This window comes from Rutilus rutilus, assembly GCF_951802725.1.
Source record: "Rutilus rutilus genome assembly, chromosome: 2".
Classification (NCBI taxonomy): domain Eukaryota; kingdom Metazoa; phylum Chordata; class Actinopteri; order Cypriniformes; family Leuciscidae; genus Rutilus; species Rutilus rutilus.
This window is the reverse complement of record NC_140210.1, coordinates 31,646,811-31,664,201: the sequence shown is the minus strand read 5'-3', so window position 1 is coordinate 31,664,201 and position 17,391 is coordinate 31,646,811. Positions and strand designations below refer to the sequence as shown.

Here is a 17,391-nt window from a genome sequence, read left to right as displayed (position 1 = left end):
CTGATCTGGAAAAACTAAATAGCACACCAAGCTTTTCCTGCATTATCCAGAATGAAGCACAACAGGTTGTTGGTTTGGGCTGAGAAAAACTGCTAGATCATTCTGCTCTCTAGTGTTCAGAGGGTGTTACTACAGTATGTAACCTTACTGAAGGTTTTAGCAGAAGTTTTCCTTTGTTGATAAGACAATAAACTGTAAATAATGCCTGATATGTTTTTATATGCATTACAACATGCTGTTACTTATTTTGTATATGATTTTCATATATTAAAACATTACTGGGATTTACCTCTGGCTTCAATGGCGTTTATTGAATTTTTCACAAAGCTTATCCCCACATCATCCAACTGGGCATCGACTATGGAATACACAAATGTCATCATAATATATGCACCATCAATAAATACAAATACATTTTCTGTTTGTTTGTGCATAAGCACTACAATTAAAGGGATAGTTCACCCAAAAATGAAAATTCTGTCATCATTTACTCACCCTCAAGTTGTTCCAAACCTGTATGAGTTTTTTTGTTCTGCTGAACACAAAGGAAGATATTTGGAAGAATGTTTGTAATCAACAGATCTCGGTCCCCATTGACTTCCATAGTAGGAAAAAAATATACTATGGTAGTCAATGGGGACTGAGATCTGTTTGGTTACAAACATTCTTCCAAATATCTTCCTTTGTGTTCAGCAGAACAAAGAAACTCATACAGGTTTGGAACAACTTCAGGGTGAAAGTAAACAATGATAGAATTTTCATTTTTGGGTGAACTATCCCTTTAAAGGAAAGCTTTAGCTATAAACAGTAGCTCTGATATTAATTTGAGTTCACTCACTTCCTCTTTCTCTTGAATGTGTTCGGTTGAGATACTGCATCTGTGCGTGAGAGATAAACATCAGAAAACACAAACCATACCAACATGAAACACATTACACCAAACAGAACTGAATTTATATACCAAACAAGAGACTATTACTGATCATTAAAATGCTTTGAAGTACACACTACCATTCGAAAGTTTAGGGTCGGTAGATGATTAAAATTAATAGTAATATTGAAAAACATATATATATAAAAACAATTATATATATATATATATATATATATATATATATATATATATATATATATATATATATATATATGTGTTTTTTTTAATGTTTTTCAATATTACTACAATTTAAATTAACCTCATGTTTTGTCAACTGATAATCAGATAATTATTTTGACTGAATATAGCTTGACGTTGAAGTGAGGGATTGACACACCGGCTCCTTTCCTCCCATCGCATGCATCCAGAATCTGTGGTCATCCTCTGAGATTGCCTGGACTGTCAGCACTGTGCCTGGTCTAGAGAAAAAAAAAAAAAAAACACACACACACTTAGCCTGCTGCTATATACAAAATTAAACCTGAACACAACTACCTGTTTATTGTAGATTTGTCTTTTAGTGCATGATTCATTTCTAAACAGCTCCAAAATTGTTTTATCAAAATGTAGTACCTGTAAAGTGCCTTTCCATTTCATGTTTATATTATTTTAAGGTTGTGCCTCTGGATCAGACACAGAGTTGTTTTGAGGGCATACACTTTGAGTGTTAATGAAGTTAAGTTAACGAAGAGAATAAAAGGAATACAGACAGACCAGTCCCTTCAGAAGTGAGGGCTATCTTTACATACAGGAGAAAAGTACACATTAGTGCTGCACGATTTTTGGTTACAAACTAGGGATGCACCGATGTGAAAATTGTGGCCGATACCGATAACCGATATTAATATTGCTGTTATGGCCGATACCGATATTTACCGATGTCGATATCTCTGTATAGAAAACAAATTTGAATGATTATCAAATAAAGAGCTATTTTCCAAAACACATTTTTTTTTTTTTTACTTTAGAAATGACTGATATTGGGCACCTTTACCTGTATGCAAAATATGTCACACATACGACACACATGCATTATACTGCATTGCATATAATGTGTGCTGGTCAACTTGTCTAAAATTAAGAAACCCTTAGAAAACAGGAAAAAAAAAACAGGAACATTGTGTACAATTAAGATAGGCTACTTAATTTATTATTCCAATATCCAAATATGATACTAAATACCACAGGGAAAAGGGCTTCTATTTGTGACGTGCTGTCTTTGCCTTTGAACATTGCACATTTTAAACAGGACACGCATTAGCTGAATAAATGTTAGCCAATACAAACATATTTATAGAAAACAGTTGACAATGAATAGACAGGAGTCCAATAATAGCATTACGAATCACTTATTCTAAAAATAACAACAAGTAGGCTATAAGACGAATCCAACATATGGGCTGTGTTAACAGTAAAACGTCCGTCATTTAACGAATTTTAAAAACACGGATGGATAATACAAAATGCTTTCTGACATTTTGATAGAAAATAAACAAGCAAGAACAAAATCTAAACTTAGCCTGTCAATTTTTCATTTTACAATTATCTTCTCTCTCTGTGCGCGCGCGTCCGTGTTTGTGAGGGAGAGCTCGCGCAGCACTGATCCAACGGTAGCCTACTTTTTAATCCATAAGTAACGAACGTGCTAGTTTTCATACAAAATAAATATGTAACATAATTAGGTAGGCTACTTTAGTTATTATTAACACAATAACGTAACACATGAAGGCTACGTTTCTCAACACTGAGAATGAATAAATAAACGCCTGTTTCTCCACTCGCGCTTATCAGTAATCCACAAATCACACGTGCTGTCACTTTTGAGAAAAATCAAATTCGAACGGGTATCAAATATCAAGCAATATATTCAAATATCTACGAGTCAAAAAACGATCAATCAAAAATGTGTTATGAAGAGGGAAAAAACATAAGTCGCACTGGACTGCGTTAACAATGTTACTGACAGGACAGTTCTCTGTAACGCACGTCTGAACGCGGCACTAAAGACCGCTTTAAAACTTTCACAGAGACCTCAAACAGAAAGCACAAAGCCTGTCTTTAAATTTAATTTCGTTTTGTATTAATTGTATCTTAATTTTGATCAATGTTTCATCAAAAATAAACAAGAAGTAAATATTAGAAAATATTTAATCAGGACATGGAGGCGAAAGCGCGTGAACTGAAGCACGTCTCAAATGAACCGAAACCTACCTGCCTCACAGACCTGAGACATAGCCTATATAGAAAGCTTGAAACATCTATTTTTAAACAGAACAATTCAAAACGAAAGAAAACAGACTGCTTATGTCATCTGTATGAAATGTGTATTTCTCTCAGGCGTGTTCACTACTGCTAAGATCACGAGTCAGCATCAGTAACTTCATCTTCAACTTCACACGTCAAATATCGGCCTGTTCACATCGGCCCTATTTTGACATCGGACCGATACCGATGTGTAAAAAAAACGACCATATCGGCCGATATTATATCGGCGGCCGATATATCGTGCACCCCTATTACAAACAGAGATCACAATTCTTTCACGATTCTGAACAGACAACTAAACAAAATAACATGTCATTTACAAGAGTTTTTGGGAAAAAAAAGACAAATGCTGGAGTCTATTTAAAATCCAAATGAATTATTTGAAAAAATGAATGGTTTGAATGAATGATTCAATGACTCACTCATAAATACTTCATTGTTTCATTACTGGGAGGTTTTTTTTTTTTTAAATGAATGATTCAATGACAAATAGATTTTTTTAACAGTCTCTTGTCACCACCTGGTGGCGTAACAAAGTAATATATACAATTGTTATTTGAAGTGTCAAGTTATGTACTTTCAAAAGGTGATTTACTCTATTTTGATAGTGTTGTCTGAACTATAAACTTTTATTTCAGTTCTTCTGTGAATATATGAATATTTTAACACAGAAATGATACCGTGTGGTTTAAAAGACTGTTTGTGAAGCTGTTTCATATTTACACTATATATAACAACTGCTCTCTATGGATCAGCGGTAGCGCAGACGCAGATCTGAACGTTCCAGCGTTCCAGGTTTAATTGACACAGGCGAAACGTTGTCATTTAGGAATGAGATCGCGTGGGAGTTTGAATCCAGATTGCGATCTTTTAAAAAATGAATTGTGCAGCTCTTGTTTTCTTGTTTAAGATCCTTTTCACTTGGAAATGCATTGGATTATGGAAATCAAAGGCATATTCATTTTGATATTGAGTCATATCCTAATTTGGAAACATTCTGATGTGCTATTTAAAAGATTCCACTAACCAGCCTCATGAAGCACACGATTAGCGTTCATCATACACTCTGCCCGGTTCAGCTTTGGCTTTGATTAATGAGGGTTCTGAGTGTATCCTGGATGATCAAAATATTTAGATTTTCCTTATCCTCTGACAAATGAGATGTAGTGTAGAGTCTCACACTCATGTTAAACACAGTAGTTTCAGAGGGATTTACGGTCCTATTGTTTTTCTTTTCCTGTTTATTATCATCATAAGTTAAATGTATAAACCTTAACAATCAAAAACGACTAATTTTGTTGGATTTGTTTTCAAAGGGGTCATAAAATGCATCAGATCTTTATATTATGTTCACTCTATGTCACAAAATACTTGGCAAACTGATTGGCAAAAAAATATCCAATGCAATCACAATGATTGCTTCTGAAGACAAAATACTTGCCACTGGTGTAGCTTGCAATACAAGATATTTCGAAAAAAATGTCAGCTTGTTGAGATTAATAAAAAAAATGAAGAGTCCATTCAGAAATTAGATGACCAAACAAAAAACATTCTCTTTCAATCACTAAGGCCAGCTGTTAAAAATAAACTTAAAACTTGCATTTCTAATAGTTTGATCTCTTGGGAAGGGTATGCACCATTTTTGGAAGTGCAGTTTGTCTACATCCAGGGACAAAATAACTTCCGAAGGTTTTGCTCAACAGCAGTACCACTCTTGTGATCGGTGGACAGACATGAGTTGTTAAGAGTACACATCCTTGATTTACATGTGCCTGTTAAGGGGCGTTTCAACTCAATTCAATAAGAGTTAGCTGGGTAAGAAACTTGCAGTAAGTAAACTATGATGTGTAAATAGGACATTTTGATTTTCTATTTCATGTCCCCTTTAAGCAAAAAAATCTAAGTGTCAAGGAATACTGGGTTACAAGTGAGTCATAGTAAAACATTGTGAAAGTTTGATGCATAAACGACATTATTTCTTGTGAATCAGAAACGCATCATTACATTTTTTCATGCAAACCATTATAGCCTCCGGTTATGGCCAACATACCGATCTGTGATCTCTATGTCTAGGCAGAACCTCCTGTCAAGTGTGTCTGTGGTTTTGCGGACACAAGACTTCATTGTAACAGAGTCCGTCTCACCCTGAAAGGATACAGAACATACTGTGAACAGCAGATCAGCAATACATTAATATTATATGAAACATGCCATTATCAAGACTAATGTGTCACGTGTGATGAGAACTTACAAGCTTCCCGCCTGATCTCTGGTCAAACGTTTTCATGTGTAGAATTTTTTGTTCTTTGACAAACGTGCAATAGCGTTTCACCCAGCTGGATCCAAAAGGAGGAGGTCCTGCAGAAATAGCGATAACTATCAGTAATGCAACCAGCAAAGCGCAGGAGACATGGCATGACAGTCAGTAAAAGTAATAGGCACAAAAGAGTTCCATCATAAAAATTGTCTTGCGTACGTTTCTCCTGCATGTAAAGATAGCCCTCGCTGCTGATGGGGCTGGTCTGTCTGTACTCCTGTGGCGACTCTTTGATTCTCTTCAATAACTCATACACCTCAGAGCGTGTGCCCTCAAAACGACTCCGAGTCTGAAAGCAGAGGCACAACAAAATAACACAATCATTGAGTAAGTTTTACAAATTCTGTGAGGGCCTGGTAACTGGGAATTTACACTGATGGAATTCCCAAAATCTTTGGAATACATTGGGAAATTACTCAATCCATTGAAAAAAAAAAACACCTCAATGTGCTTCAACATTCTAATCCATGTTTTCAATCTATACATCCTCAGAACTCTGACCCTGACCATCACAAGTGATTTATAACTGATTCAAAACAAAACACCAGCGAGGACAGTGACGCGGTCCAATCAAAAAGGACAAGGGAGGAAGTCGGCTCTCAAACTTCCGGCTTAGAAGTTAAACACAATGGAAGGTCAATGCAAACAAAGGCCTTTAAGTTTCCCTTGGAAACCTTGGCCCTCTCAAAACGCTGCTGTATCCTGTCTTGGTAACTCTCTTTCCATGTCACTCAGCGAGCCAATAACATTAACAAGTGAAGACTGACACATCAGGGCAAATCACTCTACATGTGTTGATAAACAGTTTATATGCTGTTTATGTTTAATATTTTACTCATTCATTGTATATATGAGAAAAAAAACAAAGAAAAAAAAAACAATTATATATACACACACACACACGAGTAAATCGTTCAAAAAAAGATTTAAAGTTTAGTGTATTAAAGTAAAAAATATTATGAAAGTTTTTACTTACATTTTGAATATTGATTTGAAGGGCCTTTTTGTAATGATCAAAATCTTTGGCCAACTCATATCCCTGATGATAGAAAGTAAATACAGTCTGAAAGAATGCCAGCATCTGCACAGGAGAGAGAGAGGGGAAGAAGGGAATGAGAGAAAAAAAAAAAAATAGAACTACTTATATCCACTAGGACAGACATTACCATGTTCATATATGTTTTTGTGTCTAAATCTCTATGTGATGTCAAAGAACACGGTTTCATGTAAGTAGAAAGTCAAAAAAACATCCATAAACTGGAAAGTAATCAGGTAAATATTTGCTCTGCTAAAACACTCAGCTAAATTAGAAGGATACTAATTTATGTGCTTATGCAAACTATTAAATTGTGTGTCCTAGGTGAATTAGTGAGAATGCGGGCCCAAATAGACCCACTTGCAAATGGCCTGGACAAACCCATATTTAAAAGAGGCTTTTGTGTGTGGTAATTGCACCAAATGTAACCATGCTGTACCTACAGCTCTCACTGAATATAATTCTATTTCATTTATTTATTTGATATACGGTAGGCTACACTTTTTCCTCAGTATTTTTAAACAAATAAATGCAGCCTTGGTGAGCATAACAGACTAGTGTAGGATAGGATTATGGTTACCAATATTGTTATTATATAACTTACCTGTATATACATAGTGTCCACTTTCATTTTATAATCAAAGTTTAATTTATTCATTTTCAACTCAGTTTTGTATAAAATTTGCAGACTTACAACATTACAAGAAATAGTAGTATTATGCCAGTACGCCATTCCAAACATAGCCCTTATTTTTGTTATTCTATTTTGTGCACACGGCAGCTTTTTACTAAGTGTTATGACAATACAGATGAAATAGTGTATATGTATAAATACATTAATAAATGTATATTTGTAATGTGTATTCTGGTGCTGTACAATCGCTTCACGGCATTGAGAGTTATTTCATTAAATGTGTTTCCTTTCTTTTTAGTGGCATGTGAAACCATACCAAATGCTGTTGATAGACAAACATGAAAGCAAACCATGTTGAAACAAATCAAGTTGAATGACCATCTGGATGAAGGGTCATGCACTCACAGGCTCAACACACTCAAACTTCTTTCTCTCCTGTATCTCCTGCAGCTTGCAAACGTACTCCAGAGACGTCTCCTGAAAGTGCTGTCTCATCGCCTCCACCGACACGTCTGCCTGAATGAAAAATAAAAGTTGAAGAAAACAAGAAACAGAAGTCATCACATGAAAATGAAGAGTGACTTAAGATATGCAGAGGGAGATATGGGTTTTCCAAAAGCTGTCTGCCTGTCCATGTGTTGCCTGCCTTACAACACACAAAGGGCCTTATTCTGAAAAGTTAACATTGAAAACAAAGAAATGACTTGGATCATGCAATTGAGTAAAGTACTGTGTGAATGTAAACAGTGCTAAACAGTAACTACTTTAATATAGTTATTAGTTGTGCAAATACAGTTAAATGCAGTGCATCACACTGACGTCTCTTAGCAACATTCCATGGCGAACTCCATCATAAATAAACACACTTATGTAGGCTTAAAGTCTCAAAGCTTTACCAAAAGAACTTGGAACTTGAACTTGCAATTGAAGGAATCTATGCCCACATACACACTGCCAAGTTTTGGCAACTGCATTTAAATGTGGGAATGAATCACTTATGCTTTTGTCCTGTGTGTGTTATGCGTTCTGGCGTATAACGAATACAGGAATAACTCCCAAAATTCATTCAGTTGGCATTGCAATAACCACAGCAATGTTTCGATTTCTTGTAAACAAGAAAATTGGACGCCAACAGTTTAACTTTAACCCAAATGGTGTTTGTGACATTAGCTAGTTTTAACATTTATTATAGTTAATATTACCAAAGACGTAATCATCTGATTATTTTATTTTTATTTTTTATAAACCACTACCAACAGATTCTCTTTTTTAAATCATTAAGCCCATGCATTAAACAGAGTGTCTAATCTGCATTGTAAATATAGGACTGGTGGGAGAAACTACTGTGGAGAGACACAGCATCAAATAAATAAATGAATGTCTGCATTAACACTGAGTTTTGAATTAAGTTGTCTTGAGATGTAACAGTGTCTAAATATGTACAGTAGAATAATTTGTTGCGTACTAGATTAGACTGAATGACCAAAATCCTCATCCCTAACCATATTTGTCTGGAGTCAATGTGTACATGGGCCCACGACAACTTAAGTGTCTTATGAACTGGAGAAAATTTAGCAGTCCTCTGGCATTCTTAAGTATTTCTATGTATCTTATACTTAGAAGTTTGTCTGCTGTGAACACCAGTCTGACACTAAATAGCCCACTGCTAAAACCACAGCCAAAAAACACATATCATAATGGAACATAATGGCCCACCATAAAAATTTCAACAGTCTCTAGTGGTTTTTGTGCTCAATGTATACAACATTCATGGCTGATGGGTACGCCTTAAAAGGTTATGTTCCCCAGACATTGTCCGATCAAGTGAGATGCCTAGTATCTTATATATAGTAGAAATAATGACAGACTGTACCTTCACTAAACAACTGCAATAAACAGTATAGTAAAGAATATAGAAAACCATTGACCTTGACTTAAAAATCTTTTTTTTTTTTTTTTTTTTTTTTTTTCACGAGATTATACAACATTTATACAAGTAGTTTGCATTACACATCCATCTTGTGTGTGGGAAGAATGAAATGTAAAGTACCTCCTGTAATTGTGGCTCCTTCTTCTTTGCTGACATGTTCAAAAGTTTCTCTAGCGAGCTGTAGTACTTCTCTGTTTCCTTCTCGTACCTCTTTCTCTCTGCCTGAAATATCAAATGGAGGAACTTACTATTTTTGGAACTGGTTGCAATAAATGTACATTTTTCCATTTATTTTAATTACATCAATGCAAACATCCTAAATGTGGGAGCTAACAGTGAAGATCTAGAATTTTACCTTTGCTGAGCCGAGATGCTCTTTCCGAAACTTTTCTAAAGGCTTCATCAGTGTCTCTGTGATGTTTCTCATCTGTGAAAATGCAATTCAGTAATTTGCTATATAATATTTGACCATTCAATTTAATTGTATTAAACATTAGCAGAAACAGGATGATTTTCTTTCATCAAAACTTGAGCGAACACATTGTAGGTTTCAATTTTAAATGTCAATAAAGGTGACATCATTGCATCACCTATTCCGTAGTCATGACTAAACCTTCACAGAAACTGTAAAAAAATCAGACAGCTCCACAGATTTCGACAGAAATTGAACGGCTGCCATTCATAAAATTCTACACTTCCCCCACTGCTTCCATATTTGTTTACTAAATACGCTGGATAATATAATACTTTCATCTAATAAGAGTACACTCTCTGGTCCATTTTAATATTTTTATTTTATTTTAATTAAATTAGCAGAAAAAAAAAGAAAAGATTTTTTTATTTTATTTTTTATTAAAACAAACATTAAACAAAAAGGTAATATGCTCTATATTCTATGTGGTCCTTATGATGACAAGCCAAATATAATTCAATAGTATGGATCCCATAAAAAAGGGTTGGGCAACACAGGACTTCGAAATATACTTTCCAGCAGAGTTAAGCTTCAACCCCAATCAAACACCCGAACAAGCTAAACAAGGTCTTCAGAATAACTACAAAGCTACAAGCGGATGAGCTTTATCAGGGTTTATCAGTTTTTTAGTAGCTCAGCCCTTCCCTAAAAGGACATCAATGCTTTTGCATTCACTTGCAAAACTTTTGTGTTCCAACAAGAAACTGCATTAGATCGCAAAATCTTAGCACTCTCTCGCAAAAAAAAATTGTTTTACGATCCCCAAGAAACTTTGCCTTCTCTCATAAATCGCATTCCCCTAAGAAACTTTGCATTTGCTCACAACATAATAATTATTTCCATCACAAGGTTGGTATTTGTCCAAGAAATTTCGTGAGAGAACACAAAACTTTTTGCGAGAGTTTGCAAGGTTTCTCTGAGAAATGCAGAAGTTTTGCGAGCAAACCCAAACACATCGAAAAACCATTTCCCTTTAAGGACTCAGAACAACAATATGTATGCAGCTCTGCACATATCTGTTATGATTTATTTATATTTGCGGTGTAAATCAAGCTTCTTGAAATGTAGGAACACTTTTCCCCATTTGAAGTAATTAAGGACATTCTCTTTACCCTGAAATGAGATAATGAAATAACCAAGGCGACCCATGATGTGACTGTTAGAATGAGCATCTCCAGTCTACCATTACTCTGTCAGGACCTGTTAGCTCTGCCCCTTCCACACATGACTCCAGTGAGCCAAGGGGCCATAACGTCATTGGCCCGCTGTGGTGTTATGAACGGGTGGGGCTCAAATCTGAGCTCATGACAACTGTCAGCTGTTGCACTTTGAGTCATGGGCAGGACCTTCAGCTCTCTAATTCTGCATACTAAATGAATACTAACATGACCTACATGCAACATGAGCCCTTCCTACCTAGATGGTTAACCACCTATTATACTATATAGTCCTCTCATACCTTAAGAATGCAAAAATCTTTTCTTTTGTCTCATTTTTACACATTTTACACTGTACAGCAAGTTACTAAGTTAATTACAGATAACACAAGTGCCATTGGACATTCTTTTCTTTTTGAAAGTACAGTTCCTACACAACACAGTTGAGGTAGCATGACTCAACATAAGCAGCAGTCTTGTGCAATCTCTGAGTAATCTGTGAGAGAGGACACAAATAACTTATGGCAATGTAACTCACTTCCTGTGGCAAAACTGTGACTAAAGAATGCAGGAACAAACAGAGGACTGACGTCGCTTTACAGACTATGTGTTGAAAAGTGTGTTGAACTCAGTGTTAAAACTGATTACTGATTATGTCTCTCCACAAGCAAATGGCCATGCTGGCATGTTCCAAAAATATCTTTTAGCCTGCAAGGGATTGAGTGAAATGTATAACAGAGAGTGTGTTTGGTGCAAGTCTCAACTGGTTGCGCTCACCATCAGCTCTCTTTGGTCTTCCAAGTTTCTGAGAAAGGATGAGAACTCTTGCAAGGATTCATCTGAAATTACACATATGCAGACACTGAGCAAAGCACAATATAAGCAAATGTATGCATGTATGTAAATTAATATATGCAAAAAAAAAACTCACCAATGCACTTCTCATCGTCAGTTTTGGCATCGCCGATGTATTCAAATTTGAACTCACCCAGGCACTGAGCAAACTTCTTCTGGGCCAATGAAAGCTCTGTAAGGCAAATAGTGAAGACAGGGAAATCAGGAATTGTTTTATTTTGGGATGTTCTAGTGGCAGAGAGTTTTCCTTTTCATTCATTTTTCATTTTCATTTTCATTTGGGAAGGTGTGTCACACATTAACCTACGCTACCATTAAAAGTTTGGGGTCAGAAATATTTTGGTAATACTTTATAAGGTCTCATTTGTTAACAGTAGTTAATGTATTAATTAACATTTATTATCTAATATGAACAAATATGACTTGATTTTAAAATAAATGTTGAAATTAACATTAACCAAGATTAATAAATGTTGTAGAAGTATTGTTCATTCTTAGTTAATGATAACTAAAGTGGTTAACTAATGTTAACTAATGAAACATTATTGTAAAGTGTGACCAATTATTAAAAAAAAATATAAGTAAATTGTATTCAGCAAGGACACATTAAAATAAATCAAAAGTGACATTAAGGACATTTATGATGTCACAAAAATATTTCTAGTTCTTTTGAACATTCTATTCATCAAAATGTCCTGGAAAATGTCCCATTAGAGACTTCTTTCAAAAACACTAAAACATCTTACAACCCCCAAACTTTTGAATGGTAAAGTATGTAAACCAATCCATTACATGACCTTAAACATTTAAAACACACACACACACACAATCGTTTTATTGTATCGCACTGGGAATATTTGGATTACATTGTCTTCTGTTCAGGTGAATTATTCCCAAAGAATAGTTTAACAATACCACCTATTTACAGATATGAGCCGGTCATAACGAAAGTTATGCTCTGCAAACATCCTGCTGGACTCTTATGTTGCCAAGAGCATCCTGAAGTAGCAGGTGTTGCTAATAGATACCAAGAATTCCCCTTCCCTCAGGAAAACATGTGGAAAACCCAGTGAAAAAAGGGATGGGACTTCGCCTGGAACATGAGGCTGGGGGAGGATTTGTAAATCAGAGTGCAAATTTCATTCTGTGGATTCCCAAAGGATGATCCTGATATAAGTGAACTCTCACTGGGGTCCGTGGGACAGAGTGCTGGGGTATTTTAGGACGAACACTATGAGCAGTATCCAGCAATGTAGTGTCATCAACACTGACAGCTGGGCCCGTCCGTGTGAAATGAGCTGGAAGTGCAGTAGACCTATCACATCTTATTCTGCTAACTATGGCGGTTTCTAAATTTGCTTGCCATATTTGTCTCAGATTTACAGTCTTTTATCCTTGTAATCCACTTTTAAGAGTCATTCTAATTGATTCCATTCAGTCATTCATGAATGACCCATATTTCATTTATGGCCACACAGCTACCTATTAAGCTGCTTACTCCACCCTCTTGCCTAGTCCGAACTAAAAACGCCCGGTCAACTCATCTGTGAGGGTTGGAGTGAATGTGGATTACTCTACACAACAATGCTCAATCATGCGAGTCTGGCAGAGTGGACTTGCTGACTACATGCCCCAGGACAGAACGGACTGAGAATGTCAAGAGATAAATGTGAATGATAAACACTATGCTCTAGGGCAGGGCAGGGCAGTGGTATTCAATTAAATTTCCATGAGACCCAGTCTCTACATTTTTGACTGTAAGCAGTACACTATGTGACATTCGGAGTGCGTCAGTGAGATGCTTTAATATCAACTGTGTTTATAGTTTATGTAGCTAAACATATCATGGCATTTTCATAGTGAAGAGAACTACTATGTTGTGAAAAAAATGCTTTGATTAATAATTATATAATTATAAGGTCTTTTCAGCCGCAACACCGTTTACATCACTTGCACACCGTGGCACCGCCCGCCCCCCACCGTCGTTTAGATTTTTCGGGATTTTTTATAGTGGTACAAATTATTTAGTTCAGTTAGAGAACAGACAATACAATTAAAAACTGAACGTGTCTACTCAATGCAGCGTTGAACGAGAGTCACAGCACAGATCAGCAGCAGGAGTCAGATTTCACCGTTTCAAGACGATGGAGGAAAATTTGGCTTCAAAGCGAAATGGAACAGCGCCTTTTTAAGCGTGTTTGTCATTGTATTGTTTTGTTGTTGTTGTGCCTCTGTTTTTATTAAGAATAATAATGAACCCACCATTCAAGCAACTGCTGCCACCGAATTGGCGCTAATTCAAAAGCGAAAGTAAAATGCACACATACATTCATAATGGTGCGTGTCGACTGGCGCGGAGCGAGTGTGTGTTCGTGCTCAACATCCATAAAATTTAATTGAAAACGCTCTCTCTGCTCCGCACCGTACAGTTAAGCAAAATTATATTAATGACGACGCAGCACTGGCCCGATCGGGCAAGTGACAATTCCGTCAACTGTCCCAAGCGTCTTTCACGCTGGCCCCGGGCTATCCGGCAGTCCTTATTGTTGAGCCCTGTATGAACTATGCAATAAACAGATTAATTAATCATAATTAAATAGCAAAATTTGCTGAAAAAAGTCACCAAAGTAAATATATTGTTTTAAGTCACCATTAAATCAATAGTCCGTGCACACAATTTTTTATTTAATTCATGTTAAATTCACCTTTACAGACCCCATGTGGTAAAAATCAAGTTTTAAAGTTGTTTATATGTCTGTGTGGTGCTTTTAATATACTTCAAGACAAACCACGTGCAATTTCATAAGTCAACACCGTTGCTGAGTATTTTCTCCTTAAACCTGCAGTGTACCAAAGACATTCTTAAAAATGCTGTTTGGAAACCGCCTCTCTTTCCTACCATCACAAACTTGTAACCAATCCTGTCAGTGTGCAGGGTGGGGCTTTTTCCTATCATTATTTCTAAGACTGCTGTTTTTTTAGAAGGCAGCTGTGACTATGAGATGGGGAACGGGAACATGGTTTGTGTAACATTAGCAAAACATTATTAGCTGTTTGATAACGTAGTCAAGCTTAAGGCTAATCATATCAATTACCGTTATGTCGACTTTTTTTTCAAATTCTGAATAGATTATATATAGCCTAGAAAACGTGCAAAGACGTCCTATTATAATCACTAAAAAGCGGTCACTCATCTCAGTTCACGATCTCACAAAGTTCGGTTGTAATCAATAAAGTACACTGCACAATGAATCTCTCTTATTTACACTGTGTCTTCACTTTGATAATGAGAGGATTCGCAAGCATGCAGAACTCAGCACTGAACAAAAACAATACAAAAATACAGCAAATAGAAACATTTGACGCTCTCCAGAGTACAAACTTAAATATGCACTGGAGCGTTTACAAAATCTGTTTTGTCAATATGATATAGTATCAACTGAGGGTGCTCTTGCTTTTGTCTGAGGGTGCTTAGCACCCCCAATAGTCCCCACAGAACCGGGCCAGCCAGTATAATCTGCTCTTCCTCTTCTTCTGAATCAGCTGGTGTGATCAGTGGAGACAGGGACTAATTTCCATATTCAGGGATTCACATACACTAAATGAAGCAAGAATTCAAGCTATTTTAAGACATGAATAAATTATTTTTTATATGTAATTTTGATTATCAAAGATGATAAGGCAGGGGTGTCAAACTCAGTTCCTGGAGGGCCACAACCCTGCAGAGTTTAGCTTCAACCCTAATTAAACACACCTGATCCAGCTAATCGAGGTCTTCAGGATTACTAGAAACTTCCAGGCAGGTGTTTTTGGAGCTGGTTGGAGCTAAACTCTGCAGGGTTGTGGCCCTCCAGGAACTGAGTTTGACACCCCTGATTTAAGGGATACAATTATTGACTGAAAATATGAATGACATTTTTAAATGATTAATGACCCAGAACTGGCACTGAATCTGGACTGCAGTCTGATAATTGGTGGCCTCTGCTCTAGGGAAAAAATTATAATTAGTGTGAGGTTACAGGTATGATTATTCTGTTTATTGACGAGAAGTATATTAATGTCTAGAATACATCCATGAAAGCAACCTCTTACACAGCATCCATCCACCCATCTGTAAGGACAAAATCCGTCTAACAATGTCTCTATTTACTCCACAACACCACTGTGTGCAGGGGAGGTTGATCGCCTAGTTCTAGTGGGTATTGGGAAGGGCAAATGGCAGCCTGTGGGCAGCTGGGCACTGGACTAAATCAAAGCAGTGTTTGATGAGCTTCTGTTCTTTTAGCCAGACTCAAAATAGAGTCGCCAGGAAACAGTTTTCTTTCCTTTCTTCCATATGTGTGCAAGGTAAGCATCACTTTGTAAACATATGAAGTCGTGGCTGTGGAAGTTGCCACATGTTACAACATGCAATCAAAAGTGAAATTCAAAACTAAAAGTGCCATGAGCAGATCAGACTATTTATAAATGACGTAATGACAAAGACATGCTCGAATTTCCCACGGAAATCCACCAGTACCACTGGTATTAAAAACATCATTACAAGCTTACCGTTTTGAATCGAGATAAGGCAAGCAGTTTTGAACACTGGCTGGTTATGTACTTGCTTAAAAATTTATTTTGGATAATTTTTAACCCAAAAAAGTTACGAACTGCAGCTTTAAATGACACATTCAAGTAAAATTATACAAATACACGCTACCATTTAAAAGTTTGTCCTGAATATTGCACATAATTGTAGTGATTCCCGCAGGTTTCGCACTCACACCAAAAGCTTGTGCAAAAAAATAAGCCACGTAACAAGGATTTTTTTATAGATATAGAATAGTAAGTTTTAGTAAAATTGAAACAAATGTTGGTGAAAGAGATGTGTCTTTAGTAGATTCTTGAAGATGAAAGACTCAGCATCTTGGGTTGAGATAGGCAGGTCATTCCACCAGCTTGGAACAGTCAAGGAAAAGGTCCATGTAAGTGATTCTGTGCCTCTTTGGGATTGTTACCACAAGGCACAGTTCACTTGCAGAACGCACGTTTCTGGATGGCACGTTGGTCTGAAGTAATGAGTTATGATATAGGGGTACAGAGCCAGTGGTTGTTCTGTAAGCAAACATCAGTGCCTTGAATTTGATGCGAGCAGCAATTGGCAGCCAGTGCAATTTTATGAGGAGAGGTCTTCGGTTTGTTAAAGACCACTCTAGCTGCAGCATTCTGGATCAGTTGCAGAGGTTTGACAGTGCAAGCTGGAAGACCTGCCAAGAGAGCATTACAATAGTCCAGTCTGGATAGAACAAGCGCTTGGTCAAGGAGTTGTGTAGCATGCTCTGATAGGAAGGGTCTGATCCTCCTAATGTAGTACAAGGCAAATCTGCAGGACCTAGCAGTTCTAGCAATGTGGTCTGTGAAGTTCAGTTGAACATCAAATCACAACTCCAAGGTTCCTGACTGACCTTGATGGAGTTATGGATGACGAACCTAGCTGAATGGAAAAGTTGTGATGAAGTGCTGGGTTGGTCGAGACCACAAGCAGTGTGGTTATTTGTGTTATCATTTGCGATTTGTTTATTTGTTCTTATTTTATTACTAAATGTTTACTTTTCTTTATTTCGTTTACGTCTCCATTCCGGCGTGATGACTCCGATCTTCAACCAGATGGAACTGGATAATATTCTGATTGTTCCAATCCAATCTGACTTCTGACCTGTAATGCTGCCTGATTCATAATCATACACTCTTCGTTCATTGGCCAGAGGAGAACTGGCCCCCTGACTGAGCCTGGGTTCTCCCAAGGTTG

At 36.7% G+C, this 17,391-nt stretch overlaps 1 protein-coding gene across 1 annotated transcript in view; it reads right to left on the bottom strand.

The window, feature by feature from the left end:
- arhgap10 (Rho GTPase activating protein 10) overlaps nt 1–17,391 on the bottom strand; it is a gene marked incomplete at its 5' end in the record, with an annotated part of 75,148 nt that overhangs the window by 29,792 nt on the left and 27,965 nt on the right. Inside the window, 12 exons of the mRNA XM_084401515.1 lie at nt 290–358; nt 839–878; nt 1,272–1,353; nt 5,250–5,344; nt 5,451–5,557; nt 5,676–5,805; nt 6,493–6,597; nt 7,592–7,702; nt 9,237–9,338; nt 9,472–9,543; nt 11,523–11,584; nt 11,677–11,772. Coding sequence (XP_084257641.1) covers nt 290–358; nt 839–878; nt 1,272–1,353; nt 5,250–5,344; nt 5,451–5,557; nt 5,676–5,805; nt 6,493–6,597; nt 7,592–7,702; nt 9,237–9,338; nt 9,472–9,543; nt 11,523–11,584; nt 11,677–11,772 — 1,071 coding nt within the window. The remainder of the gene's footprint in view (nt 1–289; nt 359–838; nt 879–1,271; nt 1,354–5,249; nt 5,345–5,450; nt 5,558–5,675; nt 5,806–6,492; nt 6,598–7,591; nt 7,703–9,236; nt 9,339–9,471; nt 9,544–11,522; nt 11,585–11,676; nt 11,773–17,391) is intronic.